A 25,313-nucleotide genomic window follows, 5' to 3' on the forward strand; every position below is an offset into this window, starting at 1 on the left:
GCAGTATGTTTACTGGGAGGTGGACAGGTGAGGAGCTGTGTTATCTGCAGAAGGTATGACAGAGAGTTACATCATGTCTGTCCACTGAAACGCTGCCGGCCTCAGATAAGAGCTCAGTACCGAACCCTGCCAACACATGTGCCATCTGCTGCACCAGATGAAGCCAAACTCAAAATACTTTATATTTTACAGTGATACCGTTGCATCAGGCCGAGTTATAAAACGTCCTCACAGGCGGAGCAGGCTGACAGCAGGACCGGGCGGACAGTCCAACAGTCTGACAGTGAGGTTAAAATTCTTCGCACGTATATTTTCTAGTCATAAAGTCTGATCTTAACTTGTGCACACGTTTCAAGACTTTTGTGGGATTCATCATCAGTACGGTTTCCAAAATAATGTCGGGTACACGCGTCCATCTCACTTGCTTGGAAATTGTTGACGTTCCTGTTGCAGGGACAATGCCCGCCAGCCGGCCGGCCGACGGTTTTTGGTTTCTAATTTTAAAATCAAACCACTTCTATTTTTATTTGGTGGCAATAAATTACATCAAAATTGCTGACGATTAACTTTCCGACACTCGTATCAGATATTCAGAACAGCTGCAGTCCTGCACACAGCTGCGTGCACACGTGCTATCTATCTATATGCGGCATCTACGTCCCACCCAGCGCTGCAGGAGCATTTAGCTGGTTGACTTGTTCCGGTCAAAAATGTAGGTTTTTGTTTTTGCAGAGACTCGTACGTTACTGGATGTTGCTGAAAACCCCATAAATGTTTCATCCATTCACAGTTAAATGGCAGCAGGTGTTAAAGGTCCAGTGTGGAACATTTGGGAGGAGCTGTCGGCAGAAATGGAATATAATATTTATAAGTGTGTTTTCATTAGTGTGTAATCAGCTGAAAGTAAGAGTCGTCGTCTTTCGTTACTTTTATATCTACAGAGGGAGCGTGACCCCTTCCGCGGAGGCCGCCATGTTTCTACAGGAGCCCAGAACGGACAAACCAGACACTGGCTCTAGATTGGGCCTGTCGCGTTTTTCTCGGCCACCGTAGTTTCTCCTGCGCGCCTGGAAGGGGAGGGCGAGGCGAGCGGTGTTCACATGGTTGCAAACTGCAGTTTCACCACTAGAGGCCACTAAATCCTCCACACCGGGCCTTTAAATCTGTTGCGTCAAACTCAAGACGAAACCGAATGAAGAAATGTTCAGTTTGACAGTTTCGCAACTAAACGGCGTGATCGGCACATTAGTGGGATAAGAAGAGAGACGAACAGCTGAGAAATACGCCGATGTTCACAAGAAAGTATGAGAACATTTCCACCTGATTACAAAGTAATAATGTAACAGCTTTAACCAATTAAACATCGTTCTCAAAGCACATCACATTGCCACTCATATGAAATGTTACATAAATATAAACAGTTACGTTAAAACACACGAGTCCACATTGACACTGGGCCTAAACTACACCAATAAGGTACTTTAATATTTTGTGTCAGCAAAAAGCTTTCTGGACAATGCATTTATTACTTATTTCACTGACATATTGCACAACAACAACATGGCACAATTGAATGCAGCACTTCTGGACAAAAGTATTACAGATTTAATAATAACACGCAGGCTTCTCGGACTTTTATTGCTCACATGAGACTAAAACTATTGAAATCTGAGTCGCCGTGCCTCGGCTCCCTGCAGCGTCTGAAGCCCCAAAGCTTCATAAGGCTGCAGCCGCTCATCACTACATCGTATAAAACAGAGAAAAGCAGCAAGTCCTCAAACTTGCGAAGCTGCAACCAGAGAATATTTGTTATTTTCGCTTGAAAAATGACGAATCGATTATTATAGTAGTTGCTGATTCATTTTCTGCCGACTGACTAATCAATTAATCACTTCAGTTATAGTTTACAGTGACAAAACAAAACCCGTATTATATTAGTACTTCTATTCTCAAGTGCGCACTGACGTGACAGCGAGCAGCTGTAACGAAAGAGTTTCCCCTCGGGGATCAATAAAGTATTTCTGATTCTGATAGACAGAATAGTTTGCATCATCTCGCACTATGTGCTGCTGGAGTCCAGTACAGTTAAATAAAAGATTAAAAATGGATGAAAAGGGGGAAACTGTGAGCTGGAGCTTGAAACAGTTAGTCCATTAACTGATTAGTCCATCAACCGAAAATTAATCTACCAACTTTAATAATTGATTAATCGTTGTAAGTTATTTTTGAAGCAAAAAATGACGAAAACGCACACGTTCCAGCTTCTGAAATGTGACAATTTGTTGACTCTCTCTGTTTTATATAATTGAAACTGAATGTATTTGGGTTTGTGGCTGTTGGTCGGATAAAACAGGACTTCTGATGATGCCACCTTGGACTCTGGGAAGTTATGATTGTGGGAAAACTGTGACATTTTACAGAACAAAAATTTAAATCGACAGAGAAAAATAAAGAAAGGCAGAGCAGCTGGTGTCATCCTTCATTGTGTGATGCTAAGATGCACGTTCACTGTTGTTAAAAACAAACATTTAAAAAAAAAAAGGGGATAAAAAATAATGAACTTATTCTGAAATATATTTTACAATCAGATCACGATGCTTTCTTTAGAGCTCATGTGACAAACCGACATAATAAAGCTCGTCTGGATCAGATCCAGAGAAACTCAGTGTCAATGTCAGTGCTGCAGCTCCTGCACAGGTCAGTGCTGCTGCTCTCGGCTTCCAGCACGGAGGCTAAAGCTGCTAACGTTCACCACGACCGCTGTCAAGCATCTTAAAATCCAATTAGCATCTACACTGCTCGATATGGCAGTGGAAATAAAGTTACTAGTATTATTAATCCCTTGCTAGCTACCCGCATCCGAAGCTACAAAAACACCACAAGCTAGCAGCAACGTTACAACAATAACATGGGGCATGAAGTCGGCTCTAAGACAAAAAAACAGCGAGGTCTTTCTTTGGACGTTATGGAGGAGCAGCCGGGTAACTGGGGGGAATGTAAACAGAATAGAAAAATCTTAAATTAAACTTCAACCATTGCCCCCTCTTCTCTGTCTGGCAGCTATTTCCCAAACATGTGTCCAGACCACGAAGCAGCTAGCTTAAGACAGGCTAGCTAAACAAAACAGCACTGCTTAGTTACGCACATAAACAACACAGGTGTAAATTCCCCGATGCCCTCAAATCGATGTTTTCGATATCCAACACGGAGACAGCAGCCACGGGAACGAAGCCGGTTGTTTTTACAGACAAACAGTTAAACAAACCGAATCATGTTTTCAAACGGGCTCGGGCGGGAGAAGTTGACGTCTGGGCTGAAGCTAACGTTAGCACAGCTAGCTAGAGGGTCGGCTACCTTTAGCATAACAAGCCCACAAATTAGTATTTCAACCTTTGGGCGCAAAGCGCCGAATAATACGTTAAAAGGCTTTAGTTCCCAACATAACGGCAATGTCGACATTGCGATTCTCACTGGCGCCAAACTGACAGTTAACCACTTCGTGTTAGCCTGACAGCTACTCGTCCGCGGCCAACCCGTTCGGGTTTTGTTGTTTACTTCGCTAAAATACACCGATGAAACACGCCGTTATCCCGGCGGGGCTGCGGGCTCTGTGGCGGGGGGAGCGATGCGGGTTGTAACCCGGAGGCTCACTGGCTTTCGTTTTTTCCGTTTTCGAGCCTGAAGTCACCCTCGAAAGCTAACGCGAGCTAACTCTGCAACAAACCCCCCGAGCCCGAGCAATGACAGCAGGCCACAAGTCAACACAGGCAGCCACATCCTTTTCTTTTACCGCCGACAGCCCCCCCAAAACGCGGCCGCCTCCCGCACGCGGCGGCCGCACGCGGGCTCCGGGCCGGGACCCCTGCACCCGAATCCGCGTCCACACTCATTTTCACGCCCGTGGATAAATTGTCGGTTACAAAAACATGAAACCTCTGCTTACCTGCACATGATCCGCCATTTTTCTCCATTTCATGCACCTCTCACTCCCCCGCTTATGGGTATGGAAAGCGACAACAGCGCCCCTGCTGGCGGCCCGCCGCTCATTCATCCAGCCTCCTGACAGACAGCTCAAGCTTTCATGCAGAGTTACTGCAAATACTTTACAAAGCACCAGCTTCACAGTGTGTTAAACTCTTTTTTTTTTTTTTTTTACAATAGTATTTGCTATAACACACTGTTAATAAACAATTGTGGCATTTGGCATCGCATTAATAGGCTGTTTCAAAAATAATAAAGGACTGCTGTTTTAACGGAGAGACTGTGAATATATTGGTAGAAGGATGCTGAGGCTGGAGCTGCCAGGCAGGAGGTCTAGAGGAAGACCAGAGAGGAGATTTATGGATGTAGTGAGAGAGGACATGAAGGTAATTGGTGCGAGTGAAGAGGACGCAGAGGACAGGGTTAGATGGAGGCACACGATTCGCTGTGGCGACCCCTGAAAGGGAACAGCCGAAAGGAAAAGAAGAAGAGTGTTTTAATGGTTTGACGACTTCGTTCATAAATATGGGTCTAAATAACTATCTTCATTATCAGTTAATCTGCCGACTACTTTCTCAAATGATCGATTAACTGTCTTGTCTATAAAATGTCAGTAAATAGTGAAAAGTTCTCCCTATAATTTCCCAGATGTCTTGTTTTGTCCGACTAAACAGTCTAAAACCCAAAGAAAGGAGAGATCATTTGGCATTTGTTTTGATGCATAGTGATCTTTAATAAACCTAGAATACTGTATATAATTCAGTATGAACAGCTACTATGTACAAAATTAAGCAAGGTATATTAAATATTAAATACACCAAATAGCAACTAAAAAGTGTGTTGACACAAAAAGGGGGCAAGGGAGTTGTAATAAAAAAAATAAACACATAAATTATATTCCAGTGAATGAAATGCGTTGGTGGGTAAAGTGCCTTGTGTTGCACAAAGTGTGTTGTGTGTTTTATTGGACATTAACGCGGAACAACAATATGTACTTCACCTGCGATCGCTGTCCTTTTGTTCTCTGGTACAAAATGTTTTCATTTGTAATTATAACCTCGTTATTATAGTAATTATAACGTGGTCATTGAGCTGTTCTCACTATGAAATGTTTCCCTTTTGCAGGAGTTCTCTAAAACTGCTAATATTAAAATTAGGACCAAATATGTAACATTTCCTATCCCCAAAAAAAAAAAGTCAATTAACAAAATACACAATAAGTTCCTCAACCAGAATATTAATGTTGTATTGTCACATTTTGTAAAGCTGATATTAAATCATTACAACTCTAAATTGTCTTTGGAACTGTGTGTAAATACATCGAGAGCTACTTAACGTATGTGTACACGCACTCGGCCAATAAAGCTGCTTCTGATTCTTTACTTAAAATTCCTTCAGCCTTTTCTGCACTGAGCTCGAAAATCCCAAATTTCCAATATAGTAAAAATGTTTTGTTTTACTCTTTATGCCAGACAGGTTGAATATCTTGTAAACAATGTGATTTTACTGGCCAAATCTTATTTTCAACACACCTGAAGATTTAATAAATCTACATTTGTTGGAAAGACATATTAGTAGAAGAGAATAAAACTGCTTGAACTTCTGCAGAAATGTATTTTAAGTAACCCCCTTCACACTTTTTATTTATTATAATATTTTGTTATAATAAATAAATAAATAATATAATTTACTTATTATTTATTTAAGTAAATTATTATTAGATTTTCTCAGTATTTCTTGCATGCTCTTTCTGTTGCAATGAACTGATATCATGCTTTAAAGAAGCCTGTTTGAACTTTTGTAGACAATAAATAAAGTTAATTATTATTATTTTTTAAATCAGCTGTTTTAATGTGAATCTATTGTCCGTTGTGCTTGAATTTATTACGCTTTGTGACTTAAAGTCACGTTGTCGCGTTTCTCTCAGCCGCCAGGGGGCGACGTAACATTCCCCGAGCAGCGGCGGCGGCGGCGCGTTTCTTGTTCCGGAAGAAGAAGAAAACGTGAACGCGCAGAAGCAGGAAGTTCCCATTCAAACAGCGTCTCCCGATACGAACACAAAGCAGATGTGAAGGCGGTCGCGTGGCCTCTCGAAACATGTGGGTTTCGTTTCTGCTAACAGACGGTGAAGTGCTACAAACAAATAACTTTATAACGGCGGAGGAAATGTGCGATGTTCGCTGGCGACGGGAGAAACCGAGCGCTCCGCGTGGTGCGTTCCGGTTCCCCTCGGAAAAAACTGACGCTGTGACACAAAACAACATGCGGTGCAAACACGAACACGCGGTGCTTTGGGTGGAGTCGCCTATATGCAGACTTTACTTTCAGAAAGCAGGGCGTGACGGAGCGTACGTTTAGAAAAAAAAAGAAGTTACTTATTGGTTTGATTACATATTTAGTTTTTCAGTTGTTTAAGGAAAAACGGGTTCATGAGCTCTGGAATAAGCCACAACTTAGAACACATGGTTTAATTAACACTGAGCTTAGTTGTGCTGGAGGAAGTATTCACATCCTTTTTACTTTCAAGTAAAAGTACTAATGCCACACTGTAAAAATAAGTCCTGCTTTGAAAATGTTACGTAGGCTAAGTCAAAGTATGTAAGCGGCAAATCTTCACATTTGTGAAGCTGGAAACATGAAATTTACATGAAAAATTACTTCAGCGATCAAAATAGTTGCCAATTAATTTTTATGTCAACCGACTAATTGATAAATCGACTAATCGTTTCAGCCGTACGCTTGTAAACTGTTTGGTTGTTTAATTTATAACAAAACATCATATTTTATAAACTCTTCGTGTGTTTTATATGTAAAAACTAATTTGTAAAGTAACTGAAGCTGTCAGATAAATGTAGTGAAGTAAAAAGTGCAATATTTCCCTCTGAGATGTAGAAGTATAAAATAGCATGAAAAGAAAAGAAGTACAAGTACCTCAAATTTGTACTTAAGTACAGTACTTGAGTAAATGTACTTTGTTATATTCCACCGCTGGTTTAGTACTAAAAACTGTGTGAAATTTAATCTGTCAAGTTAAACGCAACATATTTCCCTTTACATTATGATAAAACACAGAAGTTGTCCCGCATCAGGATCCACCTGAGTTGATAAACGTGGTGTTGCAGTTCGTCGCCGCGGCCACCGGAGGGCAGCAAACACACGTGATTCTGAGCCTGCGCACAAAGGTGGACAAAGTCTCCACTTTCTCCCCTAAATAACCAACACTTCCTGTGACTCCTGTCAAAATAAAACAGTTAAAACAAACAGCAGTTATGTGAGCAGACAAAAACCAGAGGTGGAAGAAGCATTCAGATTCTTTTACTTAAGTTAAAGTAGCAACAACATGATGGAAAAGTAAAAACTCCTGCTTGTACATCTTAATTTAAATAAAAGTAGGGTGTCTAACTTCCTGTTAGACCTCACTGGTTTCTAACTGACCCCACACATAAGTAACGTTATTATACTGTACATTTCTTTGCGTGTGAATGACTTTTCGGCAAACAAAAGCGATATGTATTTATTCATGCACAGCCCATGTAACATATGAAACGTGAAATATGTCCTTATTTGGTGTAATAACAATGCTTTATGGTCACTTCTGTATTTTGTCACCTACATCAGATGTGAAGTCCTGTTCGTGACGAAGGTTAGAGTTACCACCTCAGTACTTTTCTACCTGTTAAGTTTTAATGAGGAAAAAATGGCTGATGGTCGTTTTGTGTCTCTTCGTGGACGTTTTGCATCTCTTTGAGGTCACTTGATTGACTTTCTAACAGGAAATGTTAACAGCGGTACTCTGGTAGGGGGCGCACCAGGGGGGGCAATCTGGTTCCAGGGCAGCTGCCCCTCTGGCCCTGCCAGATATCTTGCACTTATATATAAGTGTGAAAAGCTCACAGGAGAATGAATGAATGCTTTGAGGTATCTTAACCACAGGCTCTCTTCATGCCTTTCTGTACTTTTCTTTTTAAAATCCTCCTAAACTGATGTAGCTCATATGCTCTGCCATTAACACCAGATTCATACATTCTAACAAACATGAAAAGAGGTTTCTCCCTGAAAAATGCATCAAGTTACTGAAGGTCATTCATCCCAGTTTTGTGTGGAGAAGCTTCAGTTTAGCTCATCTGATCTATCGCAGGGTAGAAAGCTGTCTATATGGCGCTCAGCCCTTTTCTCACCAGCTGTAAAAAAGCAGTAAAGTGGTCCACTCACGGCTGACCTTTTGTTGATGCCTTCCTGCCGTACTGCAGCATCACATTGCTCGGCTGTGTTTAGCATTTCATCATCAAAAAGAGTCTCTTCCCTGCACTCAGTCAATGTTGGAGGTAAAGCTGATTTAAAATCAGTTCTTTGATGTGTGTGTGAGCTCCTGGGTTTCACTGGAAACACTGAAATCAGAGTCTGCACGGCTGGAAAAACCCTAACATACATTATATATATATATATATATATATATTTTTATATATATATATATACATATATATATATATATATATATATATATAGCAAGTAAGTTATGTTGCACCGTCGTTTCTATTCGAAGCCCAAAGAGGTACAATTATCCAATATTTCACAACAGAGAAGATTTTTAAGAAGTCCAAAACCTGAAAAGAGATTTCTGCATCAGAACTTTGTTTTTTCTTCTTTCCTCTCCCATTAATCATCTCTCGACCCCTCAGATTTATCTGGTGACCCTTTGGAGGGGCCCGACCCCTAGGTTGGGAACCACTGGACTAAACTAGCTAACTGTATATAAAGTAGTTAAAACTAGCTAACAGTATATAAAGTAGTTAAAACTAGCTAACAGTATATAAAGTAGTTAAAACTAGCTAACTGTTTAAAGCAGTTAAAACTAGCTAACAGTAGCCTATATAAAGTATCGTAGAAAAGGTTTCAGTTGTAGTCGTCTGGACGCTGTTTTCAGAATCAAGACGTTTCGGCTCCCATCCGGAAGTCATTCTCAATTGTGAAAATGGTCTGAGAACTCAGAAATTTAAGCTACTCTGTGTTGCTTAAGCCCCGCCCTCAGGAAGGAGTCTACCTGAGTGTCTGTTGATTACTCTGCCTAGTTTCACCTGAAACTGACCTAATTGTTTCCATGATGGCCCAGTAATCAGTAATCAGGCCTATTGTTTTCTGGCTGCACTTCCCTCATCACTGTTAAGTACCTGATTAGCATGTGATTGGCTTGACCACGGTGTTAACACACTGTGGTAAACGGTTGGTAAGTTGAATCTCAGACCACCATTTCTGTTTAAAGAGGGGTTTTCTTTTTTCACAAAATGGCTTCTTTGACTCCTCTTTTAAACCAACTCAGAGTAGCTTAAATTTCTGAGTTCTCAGACCATTTTCACAATTGAGAATGACTTCCGGATGGGAGCCGAAACGTCTTGATTCTGAAAACAGCGTCCAGACGACTACGACTGAAACCTTTTCTACGATGGACCACTCCTGGACGAATGAGGGACAACACCGCCTAGTATACAAAGCAGTTAAAACTAGCTAACTGTATACAAAGCAGTTAAAACTAGCTAACTGTATACAAAGCAGTTAAAACTAGCTAACTGTATACAAAGCAGTTAAAACTAGCTAACTGTATATAAAACAGTTAAAACTAGCTAACTGTATATAAAGCAGTTAAAACTAGCTCCACCTCGAGCAGCTACAACAGTAAAACGCTGCTCTAACGTTGATGCATCAGTATTAACAATCTAATAATGTCAGACAGAATCAGATATCAGTCACAGGAGACATTTTACTGCACAGTACTTTTACTGCATGAAGCAGATAATACTTGTGTACTTTTACTTAAAGGGACAGTTCACCCCAAACTCCACAACTCACACCAAAACAATCTGGATGGATAAACAGCACTTACAGGTAAGAGGGGAAACATGTGTTTTTGATTTTGGGGTGAACTGTGCCTTTAAGTAGGACTTTTACTTGTAATGGAGTGTTTTCACATTGTTGTTGGCACTTTTGCTGAAGAAGGGCCTGAAGGATCTGAGTACTTCTATGACTTGTTGTGACACATCCTGTCCTCCAGGTGGCAGTATCGCGTCAGGTCCATCAGATGTGCTGTGAAAGATGCATGCACATTATGAAACACATGATAAACATTTCCATCACAGTCTCCCTCAACCACAGATACATGGTTGCAGTGGTGGAATGTAAGTACATTTACTCAAGTACTGTACTTAAGTAAAGTTTTGACATACTAGTACTTTACTTGAGTATTTGCAACTTTATACTTCTACCACACTACTTGTACTTTTTACTGCACTACATTTATTTGAAAACCTTAGTTACTATTTACTTTGTAGATTTAGATTATTAACACAAAATATAATCAACTAATAAATGAGGATATATTATTATAGATTAAGCCGCCCAGCAGAATATAAAGTAATTAAAACGAGCTCAACCTTCACCAGCTGCAGCACTGAAGCGATGAACACATTAATGCATCAATAATTATTAAGATTTTAAATGTAAAAGATCTGAGTACTTCTTCCACCCCTGCGTGTTGTCGCTGTGTGTGTGTGTGTGTGTGTGTGTGTGTGTGTGTGTGCGCAGGTGTTCATGCCCTGCACAAACCTGCTGGGTAATTTATGAAAGAAAAGCGTCTCTCTGCAGGACGCTGTTTGCCAGAGAGAGACGACAGAGAGCGCGAGGAAGCAAAGACGTGAGTTTGAAGCTGAAAGTCAGCTGTTTTCTACGCGAGAGTAAGATAAACGGGGACTCCTGCGCACTAAAGTGAAAATGAAAGGGGCGAGAGGATGATGAAAAGAGGAAGGGTATCATTAAAACCAAATGTTGTGGGTGTCTGAGGGAAGATGGAGAGTCAGTAGAAGAGGGAAATGGAAGTGAACGAGGTTAAGAAAAGAAGAGCGACACATAAGAAGAAATCATAAACGGATATGGAGAGGAGGCAGAAGAGGTTTTGAGAGCCGCTGGGCTCTGAGTGCCGGGGCCACAGGTGGTCCCTCTCGACTCCATCAGGCGGAGGAGATTGTAGTCCACAGAGAGAGGACGATCGATGGGTGGAGGAGAGATTGAGACAAAGCAAACGAGAGGAAATTAGCTGCATCAAACATGTCCTCCTCTGTCTCCTCGTCCATCAACTTCAATATTTACTCCTCCTCCGAGTGTCTCAGCTGCCCTCGAGCCCTCCGGCTTTTCCCTTTTCCTTGACCTCCCTCCGCCACGCCCTCACGCTGCGTTTACATCATGTGGGATTTACGGTACAGATCAATTAAGATTCCCACGTTTACGTGCACTGTTGACGTTTTCAATGTTTAACCAAGATCGCCATCTTTCCCGAACCTTCACCACCAGCTGTGAGACAGAAGCGTAAAACATTAAGCTTTAGCTGCGAGCAGCGGATATTGTAGGAAAACGAATGAAAATATCGTCACTGAACATTTTCCAGATACGTTCATTAATAAAGTTTCTAATTGTGTTGATAACAAACATAACTCAGGTGGCATTATGATTTTCTCCACACGTATCTGCTGATGGAAATAGATAGAATACAAGGAAAATTTAAATCAAGATGTTAGCTTGTTAGCTTATTTCCGCCTCCAGCAGCTACAGAGCGACATGATCATCATCATCTTCATCAGGAGGCGTGTCTGTGTCTCCTGATGGACGTCAGTCCGGTCTTCTCTCCGTCAGCTCTGTGTTTGGTCTCCAGCAGCTGCTGAGGGAAACATCTGGCTCTTTAGCAGCTAGATGCTCCGCTATGTCCAGCAGCTGCTGAGGGAAACATCTGGCTCTTTAGCTGCTAGATGCTCCGCTATGTTCAGCAGCTGCTGAGGGAAACATCTGGCTCTTTAGCTGCTAGATGCTCCGCTATGTCCAGCAGCTGCTGGGAAACATCTGGCTCTTTAGCTGCTAGATGCTCCGCTATGTTCAGCAGCTGCTGAGGGAAACATCTGGCTCTTTAGCTGCTAGATGCTCCGCTATGTTCAGCAGCTGCTGAGGGAAACATCTGGCTCTTTAGCTGCTAGGTGCTCCGCTATGTTCAGCAGCTGCTGAGGGAAACATCTGGCTCTTTAGCTGCTAGATGCTCCGCTATGTCCAGCAGCTGCTGAGGGAAACATCTGGCTCTTTAGCTGCTAGATGCTCCGCTATGTCCAGCAACTGCTGAGGTAAACATCTGGCTCTTTAGCAGCTAGATGCTCCGCTATGTCCAGCAGCTGCTGAGGGAAACATCTGGCTCTTTAGCTGCTAGATGCTCCGCTATGTCCAGCAACTGCTGAGGTAAACATCTGGCTCTTTAGCAGCTAGATGCTCCGCTATGTTCAGCAGCTGCTGAGGGAAACATCTGGCTCTTTAGCTGCTAGATGCTCCGCTATGTCCAGCAGCTGCTGAGGGAAACATCTGGCTCTTTAGCTGCTAGATGCTCCGCTATGTTCAGCAGCTGCTGAGGGAAACATCTGGCTCTTTAGCAGCTAGATGCTCCGCTATGTTCAGCAGCTGCTGAGGGAACATCTGGCTCTTTAGCTGCTAGATGCTCCGCTATGTTCAGCAGCTGCTGAGGGAAACATCTGGCTCTTTAGCTGCTAGATGCTCCGCTATGTTCAGCAGCTGCTGAGGGAAACATCTGGCTCTTTAGCTGCTAGATGCTCCGCTATGTTCAGCAGCTGCTGAGGGAAACATCTGGCTCTTTAGCTGCTAGATGCTCCGCTATGTTCAGCAGCTGCTGAGGGAAACATCTGGCTCTTTAGCAGCTAGATGCTCCGCTATGTTCAGCAGCTGCTGAGGGAAACATCTGGCTCTTTAGCTGCTAGATGCTCCGCTATGTCCAGCAGCTGCTGAGGGAAACATCTGGCTCTTTAGCTGCTAGATGCTCCGCTATGTCCAGCAGCTGCTGAGGGAAACATCTGGCTCTTTAGCAGCTAGATGCTCCGCTATGTTCAGCAGCTGCTGAGGGAAACATCTGGCTCTTTAGCTGCTAGATGCTCCGCTATGTTCAGCAGCTGCTGAGGGAAACATCTGGCTCTTTAGCAGCTAGATGCTCCGCTATGTTCAGCAGCTGCTGAGGGAAACATCTGGCTCTTTAGCTGCTAGATGCTCCGCTATGTCCAGCAGCTGCTGAGGGAAACATCTGGCTCTTTAGCTGCTAGATGCTCCGCTATGTCCAGCAGCTGCTGAGGGAAACATCTGGCTCTTTAGCTGCTAGATGCTCCGCTATGTTCAGCAGCTGCTCTCTGGCTGCTGTCTGCTGCTGAGCAGGTAGCGTTCAGAGGCTTTTTACAGCTTCTTCTTCTCTGGAAGCGACGCTCTGAGAGCTGAGAGCGAACCAGAGCAGCAACAGACGAACAGCGAGCTGAAAGTCTCTGTGAAGCTCCGTGAAGCCGAGCGGAGCTGCAGAATCAGCTGATCATTCACTACCAGAGACACCAACACCTCGTCACCTGAGACATTGTTAGTATAAAAATAGCTGCTTTAAACCTTCTGTTAATAGCCTCCCTCTTTGAGGGAAAGAACATCTATTTTTCTCTGGTTATTCTGTTCTTGTTGTCTTAATATTTCTCATTTAGTTTTTTACATCTTTACATTGCACATTGGTTTTGTCATCTTTTTCACAGTCTTGTGATGCTTGTCACTTTACATTTCATCCCGTGGCGTGCATGTGACAAATAAATATCCTTGAATCCTTTTCAGGATTTTCCTGACTGTAAATCCTTCTGACATTTCCATACCAGGCAGTCTGCACACAGCGCGCACAAACATCGCTATGTGCTGCATGTGTGTGTGCGTTCACATTGTTCCCATTGTTCACATTGAAAGTCCACACGTATGAGCAGAATGTGCATGATAAGATGTATGCAGTGAGCGCTGGAGAAATGAGGGCTACAGTTTATCTGGCGGTGAGAAAATCCTGCTGCTGTGTGTGTGTGTGTGTGTGTGTGTGTGTGTGTGTGTGTGTGTGTGTGTAGGAAAGGTTTACCTGCAGGAGAGGATGCAATTATTCCTCACTACATTCATTACTCTCTCACAGGAGCTGGAGCTGAACATGTGTGTGTGTGTGCTGTGCATTTTACCTTTTTAAATAATCTCTGATAAAAAATAATTTCAACCGTTTCTGTTCAAGTGCTTGTGTATGATGAATTATTCTGTTGTGAAAAATATAGTAAACTTGAAGGATGAACACGTCTGGTTTTCTACCTCAGATGTGACTAGAGATTAGAGGAGCTGCTCAACATAACTGACCGGAGCAAATTAATGGCACAGGAAATAACATAAAGTAGCATATTTCTTCACTTTAGTCTAAAAACAATTTAAAAAAAATAGTCTCTATGTAAAAAAAAAAAATAGGGGGGCACAGCATTCGGCAGTGAGACTGGAGGCGTTTTGCCTGTAAATCCAGTGTTTTCTTCTTTATTTTAAACTGGATCTCGGCGGCGTCTTGTGCGCGCAGAACAGTGACGAAGCCACAGAGACAACAGCAGGCGGGACGGACGTCTGCGCTGTCTGAAACCTGATGCGTCATCCGAATACAACACCACGTAGTTCAGTTCAGCCTGTATATCTTTCTTTTCACTTTTGCAGATTTGAGCAGCAGCTGAGCTTGTTGCAGGTCTAAACATCCTCCATCACATGGATCATATTGTTTATTCTGCTGTCACCGCATGCACACTGTTGTGTCTCTGATCAGTGTACCTGAGCCGTACCTGCAGGGCAGTGACTGCTCAGCACAGACTCAGTTTGTTGGCTGGTTCTGGGTTATAGCAGCGAGGCAGACTGGACTTCACCGATGTCCCTGTGTCAACATGCAGCGCGCTGATAGAAGCAACATCAGCTCCCGGAGGGTTTCATGATGTGTTTTCAGACCTGCCATGGGAGGTCTGAGCGTATCGAGCCTTCTGCTGGTTTTCAGGCCAGCGTGGCTTGAAGTGAAAATTGACACACTATGGGAATACAGACTATATTCAGGTGTGAGTGTTGTGTGTGTGTGTGTGTGTGTGTGTGTGTGTGTGTAAGACGCATGCTTTTTCACACCTAACCTGTTTGGTTCGGTTAAAACAAACCGCGGCCCGTTTGCCCGGTTACTTCGGTTCGTTTGAGACGGTGTGAAAGCTGTCAATCAAACTCTGGAGGGCCTCAGTCCACTTCCGAGCGGACTCTGGAGGGCCTCAGTCCACTTCCGAGCGGACTCTGGAGGGCCTCAGTCCACTTCCGAGCGGACTCTGGTGCAGTTCATTCGTTGTGTGAAAGCAAAACGGACCAACCACAGGATTATAGTGATTTTAGCATCGAAACTTTTAAGTCCAGCTGGTGGTGAACAGTTCAGGAAGCGCTCTTATAATAAGCCTAATAATAAGAGATCTGAATGAGCCACGTATATATTTGGTAACCATTGTAACATGTGTGCGCGTCAGCAGATTTGGTTTTATAAATACCAGATCGCTGTCTACCAAAGCTGTACTGATAAATGATTTGATTCTGCAGCATGTCCTGGATTTGACTGGTTTGTGTGAAACATGGCTGAAGCCATTAAACGAAGCTTCTCCACCTTAATCTACAAGTCTATTTTCAATTTAACCTCCACACTCAATATTAAGTTCAACTCATTTGAGGCTCTTGTATTGAACCCATCTCCACCAGCTGTGAATTGCTGTGTGCAGGGAGCGACAGACTCAGATCATTCTCACCTCGTGGTTCTTCGTAGACCACCTGGGCCTCAGTCCCAGTGCCGGGTTCTCTTCCTGAGCTTTCTTCCAGTTTTTGAAGATATTTTAGTACATACAGTATAGAAGTCAGTGTGAACACGAACCGGACCTAAACTAGAACTAGAACTGAAACGCAACAGCGGATAATGTTTTCCCTTCAGACCAAATGAACCCAACGCGATACTTTTAATTATCGCTGTTCTGGAACCTTTTTGATTGTTTTTATACGTTTTTATTGTCTACCTTTTCATATTTGGAGTTATTTAACTTATTTTCTGATCTTTATATTTAGCACGTTTATCCTTTTCTTGTTTTATTGATAGATGGGATTTTAAATTGTTTGTTGTTATTGATGTTTTTGTGTGGACCCCAGGTAGGCTGCCGACCACTTCGTTGAAGCTGACGGGGGATCTAAATAAAGAATTAAGAATAAAGAATATTAATATCCACTTATTAGCCTTTTCTGGAGCTTTCAACCACATCTCACAGTCTTCCCCAGTGGAAGAATGATAGCTGAGAAAGCTGAAGTCAGGGTTTTTTGGGGAGTTTTCCCTTATCCGAAATGACAGAGGGCGTCGTATGCTGCACAGATTGTAAAGTCCCTCCAGGCAGATTTGTGATATCGGGCTGAATAAATAAGGATGGAAACACAGGTTTGAAAACAGAAAGCAGCGTGTCCATCATGAGCTGGCACACCAGTCAGCAGGATCCTTCCCAAAATCCACATGGCGGGCAGAGATGGCAGAAGGCTCTGCTGGTAGAAAAAGCCTTACCCACGTCCAGTAAGTCCTTTAGGAATCAGAAAACCTTTGACACACAATGTTCTCAAATATTTAAATAGTCTGAAAGAGTCCTGTGATCTGGACCAGGATGCCGCATTTCCCCTCTTGGCTGTGACAGCACTGTAGATCATGGCATGACGTGCCTGTCGGCCACTAACCACATTATTTCCACCAGCCAGAGGAGAGTTATCGTCTACCCAGGGGCCTCAGTGTGCACGCTTGGCTCCCACAGTCCGGGTCCGTGTGCAGCAGAGTTGAAAGGGTTCATGTTAAATCGTGCTAAATGGGACAGCAGTGCCATCTGTTGTCAGAACAACACTAAAGCGCCCAGTGTGCTTCTTCAGAAGTGCATGTCGGGTGGTACAATGGCTTCTGAACCCCAACCCCCAAACCTTTCCAATGACAGATTAGGGGGTCGGCAACTTTCCCAAACCAACAATCCGGCTCTCACTCGCACTTCAGGGGTTGGTCAGCAGTGTGGAGGTGAGAAAGGTTTGAACTTTTCTCTCTCGGTTCTGTTTTTTCATTCTTAACACAACTATTTTGAGCTAAATGTGCAGCTGAGGATATACGGTAAATTCACTGGATCATTACAGTCAGTAGATGTAATTATGGCCACGGCTCCATTGTGTTTTTTATTTTTAGAAATAGTCTTTGCATGCTGCGGTGAACCTGCTGCTGGTTAATTGTAGGGGGGGTGAACAATTGATATGAGAGCTGACATAAGAATCACAGCCCACTATGTCCAGGAATTATCTCTTACGTTTTTCACTTTAACAAATACAGGCAAGACAAGCTGACATGAGATACACAGACCAAGAGCCTGCAGCCATGCTAGCAGCTCTGTGAGCCTGTACAAAGGCTCGTCGGTGCTAAATGCTAACATGCTAACAGTGACTATGCTGACATGTTGATGTTTAGCAGGTATAATGTTCACCATGTTCACCATCTTAGCTTAGCGTGTTAGCATGCTAACATTAGGTGATTAGCAGTAAACACAGAGTGCAGCTGAGGCTGATGGGAGCGCCAGCAGCTCTGCAGGTGTTTGGTCAGAAACCAAAGTGTCGGACACGTTAACATGTCGACCTGATGGTGGCGCTAGATGGAAAGTCAGAGGATCAGCAGAGTTATTACAGTTCATCCTGAGGGGAGCATGAACGATGAAGCACGTCTCATCACAGTCCAGCAGCTGATATAACTGGATAAGTGGAAACATTTACCTGCTGGTGGCGCTAGAGGAAAAGTCAACTATTGGATGGATTACATGGCTGCAGGCTCTTACTCTTGTTTATGTATGTAGATTTTCAAATGTTAACAATATACTGTAAAACTGGCCGGCTGTGGCTCAGAGGTACAGCGGGTCGTCCTCCAATCAGAGGCTGAGCGGTTCGATCCCGGCTTCCCGCGTGCCGAAGTGTCCTTCAGCAAGACGCCGAACCCCAAATTGCTCCCGAGGGCTGCGCCTTCAGTGTGTGAGTGTGTGTGAATGAGTTAGTTTCTTTGTACTGACGAGCAGTTGGCAGTGTGTGAACGGGGTGAATGACATGTAGTGTGAAGCGCTCTGAGTGGTCCGAAGTCTAGAAAGACGCTGTACAAGTACAGTCCATTTACCATTTATTTAGGATTTGCCTGCGGGAGAGCGCGCTGTGTGTCCACGAGAGATAACCTTTCTACTCGGTTATCCTTTATCGTCAATGTGGAATAAACCTGCTGCTGCGAACAACTTCCCCAGCTCCGGCACATTCATGCCGACACCACAGAGAGGTCACCCGGGCACAGTAATGCTTTCTGTAACCGGCCGTGTGCTAGCTTGTGCCGGTCTGACGGGTGATGTAAGGTATTGTTGTGGAGCTGTCAGAGCTTATCAAAATGTGACAGTCCTGGAGAAATGGCAGAAAATGTTTCAGGGCTGTGAACGCCGCCAGGAGCTCTAAGTAATTTGCTTTGGCGAAGCGCAGCCGTGATGGCCATTTGCCGTTCGCTACCTTTCTGTACACAGCCGGCAGCCCATCAGCCTGTTGTGACAACTTTCCTCTGTGACGTTGCTTCCAGCAGAGGCTGAGTGTGGGGAGGCAGTCTGTGGTCAGAGGAAACAAGACAGACATAATGTTAAAAGTCTCTATTTTCAGCTGACCAAATGGAGCTGTTATTAGTAGAAACTCTCAGACTAAGCAGACAGAGACGCACAGAGACCTCCTGTCTCAACCTTGTCTCCTAGAAATTGTTTACCGCAAATTTGAAACAGCAAATGTGTTCTGAGAGAAATGTAATGGCACCTGAAAAACTAGCTTCTCTTCCAAGAAGTCACTAAAACTAAATCGATGAATCTTACTTTGGTTTTTGCTGTTTTGGAACCTTTCATTGTTTTTAATTTTTTGTCGCTGCTATTTGTGACAATTTTGTCTTCATCGTGAGCTGCTGTCGTCTCTTTTCGTGCGTGCGGTCATTTCGCTTATTTTCTGATCTTTTATTTCGCCTTTTGTTTTATTGATACTGTGAGATTTTAGATTGATTGTAAGCCCTTCTTCGTGTCCTTCTGGGGGGCAGTTACAAGCAACTTGTTTTGTCACTTAATTTGGAGGACTTGTTGGTAATGACACACACACACACACACACACACACACTCTGCAGTGATACAATAGGCCGACTCTCCTTAGTAAATCTAGTTCTCATTATAAACTGTTTGATTGGCCCTGTTCACTCTGTCATTTCCACAGCTACCTGTTCTCCACTGCGGAGCAGCTGGTCTCTCACCTGTTCGCTGACGCACTGTTCTCTGCGTTTCACACGAGGAGAAGCTAAAACATCACACAACATTAACAGTGATTCTCGTCACGATGCGGTGAATACAGGGAACAGGGAAAGCACCCAAATGCAAAATGGAGGCGACAGAACAGGTGCAGTTCAATGATTTGTTTCAAATGTGCAGTTGTATAAAGGCTCACAGGCAGGTCCAGGTCCAGGTCCAGTTCCAGGTCCAGTTCCAGGTCCAGGTAAAGGGGCAGAGTCGCAGCTTCAAGCTCCGGTGGCTTGAAATCAAAGGAACAAAGCAACTTTCATCGCCTGGCAGGGAGTGAATGAAACCGGGCCGGTATATGAACTGCGAGGCTGATGAGAGGATGAGCTGCAGGTGAGGAGGTGGGAACAGGTAGATGAGTGGGGCAGTGAGGCGAGGTGATGGGGAAAGGAGGGAACGTCCGAGAGTGGATGGATGGAAAATGGCAATGAAGGGGAACAGGCGCTGTGGCTGGAGACGGACTGCTTCAGAAGATTCAGGCGAAGATTTAGATGTTTGACCGCTGACGTTCATCCTGCACTCGTTCTCACCGATAGTTCATTAACACCAACTGACAGCGAACGTGATAATAAATGTTGGCATGTTTTCATGGTTTGTCTCAGCTGTTGCTGCTTCTTGTCTAATTATCAGTTGGACTGTTGACGAATTTACTCCATAAATCTGCTCCAGCAATCAATCTATCTACCATTTCTTTCTTTCTTTCTCTTGGAGGACACTGTTTTACCAGTCAGGAGCTACAATGTGTGATAACACAAGAAAATCAAGGACGGAAGGAATAAATCCATAAGAAAGCAAAAAAAACAAAAACCATAGTATTTAAAAAACAAACGAGTTAAGCAGTGCTGTAAAGACACGAGGACGTAAATCAGAAGCAATAAAGAGCATAAAGAAGAAACTTTTAGACTAATTATTTTTCTTTCTTCACAAACGCTGGCAGCTGTGTGTTTCGGAGCGAGGTCAGGCTGAACCTCGGTCTCTTCAGCGGTACATTTTACCTCCGAGCCGCCCACACACTTTCCCTTTTACTCTCGGACTACACAGGCAGTGAGACCATCTGATGAGTCAAAGCTGTGTTCGTGGCACTCCGCTCCCTCAGCGCTCTAAGCGTGTGTGATGTCCACACCAACCACCACCACACAGCAGCTGTACCTGTCCCCTGTTTTTAAGCTATTTTTAATGTAAGTAAGCAGAATCTAGTTAAAGCCACTACGTGTAGTTGATTAAAGCATCTTTCAAATTATTTTAATGACGTAAAATGTTTGAAGAAGAATTTGCTCATCCAGATGAAAGTTGTTGCAGTCTACGTGGGGGTCAGCTCCATCAACACGTACTGCTATCTACCACTCACGGCGGCATTAATGAACTCAGAGCTTTGATGATGTTCTCCAGCTTATCTTTTTGTTTCATGATCATTTATTGGACAGATATGGAACAGAATCCACAGCACCTCTAAATACTCACTGATACCACTGTTACCACTAACATCATCGATGGCTCTGGTCTATTCAGGTCTCCCAGAGAAGACGGGGACACACACTAGGACGGTATCTCGCTGGACCGGGTCTGTTCCAGTCTGGCTCAGCTGGTGTTGACAGTCGGCAGATAAAGTCTTTAAAGTGTGTGATACGTCAAGAGTCTTTAGATCCAGTCGCTGCCAGTCGTTCTCACAAAGATTTGTTTGATATTTGCGACTGACGTCGGCGACCGATGATGACGTCACTTGTGTGTCGCCGAGGGAGACGTACCTGTAAACAGACAGCTGTACCTGAAGTTCCCTCAGCTCCTGGTCCCTCTGTGGCTCTGCAGGCCTACGCGCCTCCATCCAGGATCTCACCAACTCTCAGCTTTTTTCCTCCGTTTTTGGTCTTTTCAGAACAAACGTCGCTGCGTATAAACAAGCTGCTGGTTGGCGTCCATGTTTGTTTTGGTACAAGAACACGGGACAGTCGGCGTTCTCGCGGGACCTGCGGGGTCGTCTACCTGCAGAGCTGTTCAGCGCGTCGTCAGGGTCCTGCTCCTTGTTGGTGGAAACAGTCTTTATGTTGGTTTGTCTTCAGGTTTGTCCCAAGCTTCAGCCATGACAGTGTGACAGTGAGCCAACATGCACAGCACCATGACGCTGAAACTGAAGCAGCTAAATGGAATTCAGCCATGATTTTAGTGCTAAGCCCTGTGCTTTTCCCACTCTGACATGTCGAAATGTCAGTCTGGACTGAAATGTTTAGGTTGTCTGAAAACTGTAAGCTGCGAGCTTCTGCCAGCGCAGCACCAGCGGGCAGCGTGAAGGCGGGAAGCTGTCGATGGCTCCGCCGGGCCCGGGCCAGAGAGCACGACGCCCTCCACGCTGCATTTAAAGCCAGCGCAGATGTGTCTTCAGATGTGTCTTCAGGTGTGTCTGCTGAACGACATGCACTGGATTCAGTTACTCTCTCTCTTAAAACACAACGGTGATATTTAGTCCCAATAAGTTATTGTTTAATATTACAACTTCTTCTAATGTGTGTCTTGGTGGTGATTCTTCCACACTATTGTAAATCCAGATCACACCTATATTATTGTGTGATTTATTAACTGTCTGACACAGTGGACCCCCCCCAGACTAAACTACTGAATGTGGATCACGCAGATGAAAGGGATGGAAATGATGCTATATACCGAATACAGACTGGACCTTAAGGCATCAGACTTTAATTAAGATTATTACATTATCAGTTTTTTTTATTACATTATGCAAACTTATTACATTTTGTGCAGTTGTTGCTGAGTTTCTGCACAGCCTGCGTGTGCATGTACGGCCTCGCCGAGCTGCTAGCGAGGCTGCAGACTCTTATTAGAATCATAATTCAATTTCAAACCATTGCAAATTACACATTGTCTTTAAAATTCTTCAAGATCACCGCATTAATGTGTGGGTGATTAGCTGTTTGACATTTAGTGGTTAAGTTTTGTATTAACACGTAGCGCCTGGCGCTCTGTGGGTCAACCAGGCCAGAAAGGCTTAAATTCATTAGACTCACTAATTAAAGCCTCGGACTGGAACAAGTGAAAACATTATTTTTATTCATTTTTAACAGGCTAAAATAAGGCATCTAACCAATTATGTGTTTTAGCCATGGTTTCACCCGTCTCGGGTATTTTAAGCTGCATTTTAAAATTCCATTCATCACATTTGCAGCACAGCTGGGTCTGGCTCCCGGCTATATCACAAACCTTTTACCTCCTTGTCAGCTGAAGTGAAGCCTACACTCTGCAGGCATGGCCCTTTTGGTCTTGGGTTTTGTTTGTCACACATGAAATGTTCACAAAAAACAAGAAATAAATATAGCTCCCTCGTGGCGAGAACATCAGCACACCGATTTGACCTATTTTAGACTTTAGAAATAATCAGCTTAAGTTTGAAAGTAAATATGTGATCACATATACATTTATGAAGGCCTACAACATATGTGGAATCATACATGGCAATAAAAAGAAGATCCTAAATGATTGTTATCATATAAATTTCTATATGAAGTGACCATATATTCTCGTTTTTTTGTTAGCAAATGTATGTGTTCATATGTCCAATAACCGTATATATATATATATATATATATATATATATATATATGTATATATATATGTATATATATAACTGAAGTGGCTGATATCAAGAAATCCTACCAATGGCTAGAGCGGGCTGGATTGAAGGACAGCACAGAGGCACTCATCATGGCTGCACAGGAGCAGGCCCTGAGCACCAGAGCAATAGAGGCCCAGATCTACCACACCAGACAAGACCCAAGGTGTAGGCTGTGCAAAGAGGCCCCTGAGACAATCCAGCACATAACTGCAGGGTGTAAGATGCTGGCAGGGAAAGCATACATGGAGCGCCATAACCAAGTAGCTGGCATAGTGTACAGGAACATCTGCACGGAGTATGGACTGGAAACCCCGAGGTCAAAGTGGGAAACACCTCCAAAGGTGGTAGAGAACGACCGAGCCAAGATCCTGTGGGACTTCCAGATCCAGACTGACAGAATGGTAATGGCGAACCAACCTGACATCGTGGTGGTGGACAAACAGCAGAGGAAAGCCGTTGTGGTTGACGTGGCGATACCAAGCGATGGCAACATCAGGAAAAAGGAACACGAGAAACTAGAGAAGTACCAGGGGCTCAGAGAAGAGCTGGAGAAGGCCTGGAAGGTGAAGGCGACAGTGGTGCCCGTGGTCATCGGAGCACTCGGGGCAGTGACCCCCAAACTGGAGGAGTGGCTACAGCAGATCCCTGGAAGAACACCAGACATCTCAGTCCAGAAGAGTGCAGTACTGGGAACAGCGAAGATACTGCGCAGAACCCTCAAGCTCCCAGGCCTCTGGTAGAGGACCAGAGCTCGAAGGATGAGACCACCTGCGGAGGGTGAAGGACAAAGTTTTATTTTTTATTTTTTTTAATATATATAAATATATATGAATTAGGGATACACCAACTTTTTCTCCCATTACTGTTTCCGATACTCAAACTCAGGGTATCAGCTGATACCGAGTACCAATCTTATCCCAGTGATGTTTTTTCTGCTTCCTGACAATCTGTAAACCTTCGGATGTGAGATGATTCTTCTGTGTGTGAGGTGACATGAGGTTGTAACTACACATCTGTTCTTTACTGTAAGTGGAGGCGTTTACACACCAACATCCTTTTAAGGCTTGTGCAAGTTTTAATTTTACTATCTGAGACAGTTTATGAAATTTTGCATCAGTTGCTGGCGGTAGGAGCAGCTCTGAGCCGCTGCTGTGACGGCCCAGAAAACAAAAGCAAGCTTGAACCCAAAAGCATGACAACAGAGACAGATAGGAACGGTAACAGGCAAGGGTCAAATACCAGGCAGGCAAAGGATCATCGAACCGGGTCAGGTGAGGGATCAGGCGGGCAGGTAATACGCTGGAAAGCGAGGCAACACACAGTCTGGCAGAGGAACAGTGGCTCTGGGCTGGTACGAGTGGCTGACAAATGAGGCGCACGAGGGGAATGTCATTAGTGATATGGCAAAAACATGAAAGATCGTCTGTATCAGGCTGGACTGCAGTCTGTCCTCTGTCCTCTGTGTCCTCTTACGGCAGGTAAGTATAATTACATGCTTCTACGTCTCTCCAGCAAGCCCCTTCACCTGCACATAGCTCCGTCTTTCTCATTTCCCACACAAACCAAGACTGAACTGCTAAACCAAGTTAGCTCCTCTGCAGTGTGTTTTTTACTTTAATAAGATGCAACATCAGTTCTCGTCAGTTCTCGTTTTCTGAGACGTTTATTAAGCTTGTCTTTTTAAAAACAATTTTATTTAAGGGTTTTCAAAATATTTACATCCTCCCCTCCCACCCTGCCCCGAAACAAGAAAAGAAAGCAAAAGACAAAAACAATCGAATGAAAAGAAACAAAACAGCCAAAAGGAACCAGTTTGTAATCCATCTCGTTACCTTGAGCTTGTTAGGTCGACTTCAGGTATGTCAGCTAATCGTGTCTGACATTGTCAAATTAAGGGCTTCACAGTAAAGGTCTTCCACTGCCTTCACAATAAGATGCATTTGTTGTGAAGTACTTGCAGGAAGTGATGAGTAACAGCACGGGTGTAACCAGCTGGGGCTAGCCAGTGGAGGGCGCCGCCCCTCCACTCCCCACAGCTGAGACCTGAGTATATAATTACTATACAGTATATATATATATATATATATATATATATATATATATATATATATACACACATTTTTGGACACAATCAGACCAGAAATTGACGGTGCACATTGTTACTTTCGCCGCTCTCTGTCGGGACGAAAGAAACACATGTGGGTACTTAATATATCTGGATGTAACGCTCATTAATATTTCAGTTTGTCCTCCGAGCAAACGACAATGTTACTCTCGAATCAATTTATCATGTTAAATGTCACAGTTGTATGAACTTGGTCAGACTCACCTTAGTGCATAATGACCTCTTAGACTGTCCCGCAGGTGAAACATACACGTCCGGACTGGTGAGCCCTCTGCCGCTCTTCCTCGCCCCGACCCTGGGCATCTCCTGCAGATATAACGAGCCG

The 25,313-nt window shown here is 43.8% G+C and overlaps 2 protein-coding genes across 3 annotated transcripts in view; one reads left to right on the top strand and one right to left on the bottom strand.

Moving 5' to 3' along the window:
* Nucleotides 1-4,099, bottom strand: part of xpo7 (exportin 7) — a 32,176-nt gene extending 28,077 nt beyond the window's left edge. For both annotated transcript variants that reach the window (XM_044173580.1, XM_044173579.1), the window contains exon 1: nt 3,944-4,099. In XM_044173580.1, the coding sequence (XP_044029515.1) occupies nt 3,944-4,051 (108 nt within the window). In that variant the 5' untranslated portion in view covers nt 4,052-4,099. The remainder of the gene's footprint in view (nt 1-3,943) is intronic.
* helq (helicase, POLQ like) overlaps nt 1-25,313 on the top strand; it is a 180,346-nt gene that overhangs the window by 148,939 nt on the left and 6,094 nt on the right. The gene's annotated exons all lie outside the window — the stretch shown is intronic.

This window comes from Siniperca chuatsi, linkage group LG18, assembly GCF_020085105.1.
Source record: "Siniperca chuatsi isolate FFG_IHB_CAS linkage group LG18, ASM2008510v1, whole genome shotgun sequence".
NCBI lineage: Eukaryota > Metazoa > Chordata > Actinopteri > Centrarchiformes > Sinipercidae > Siniperca > Siniperca chuatsi.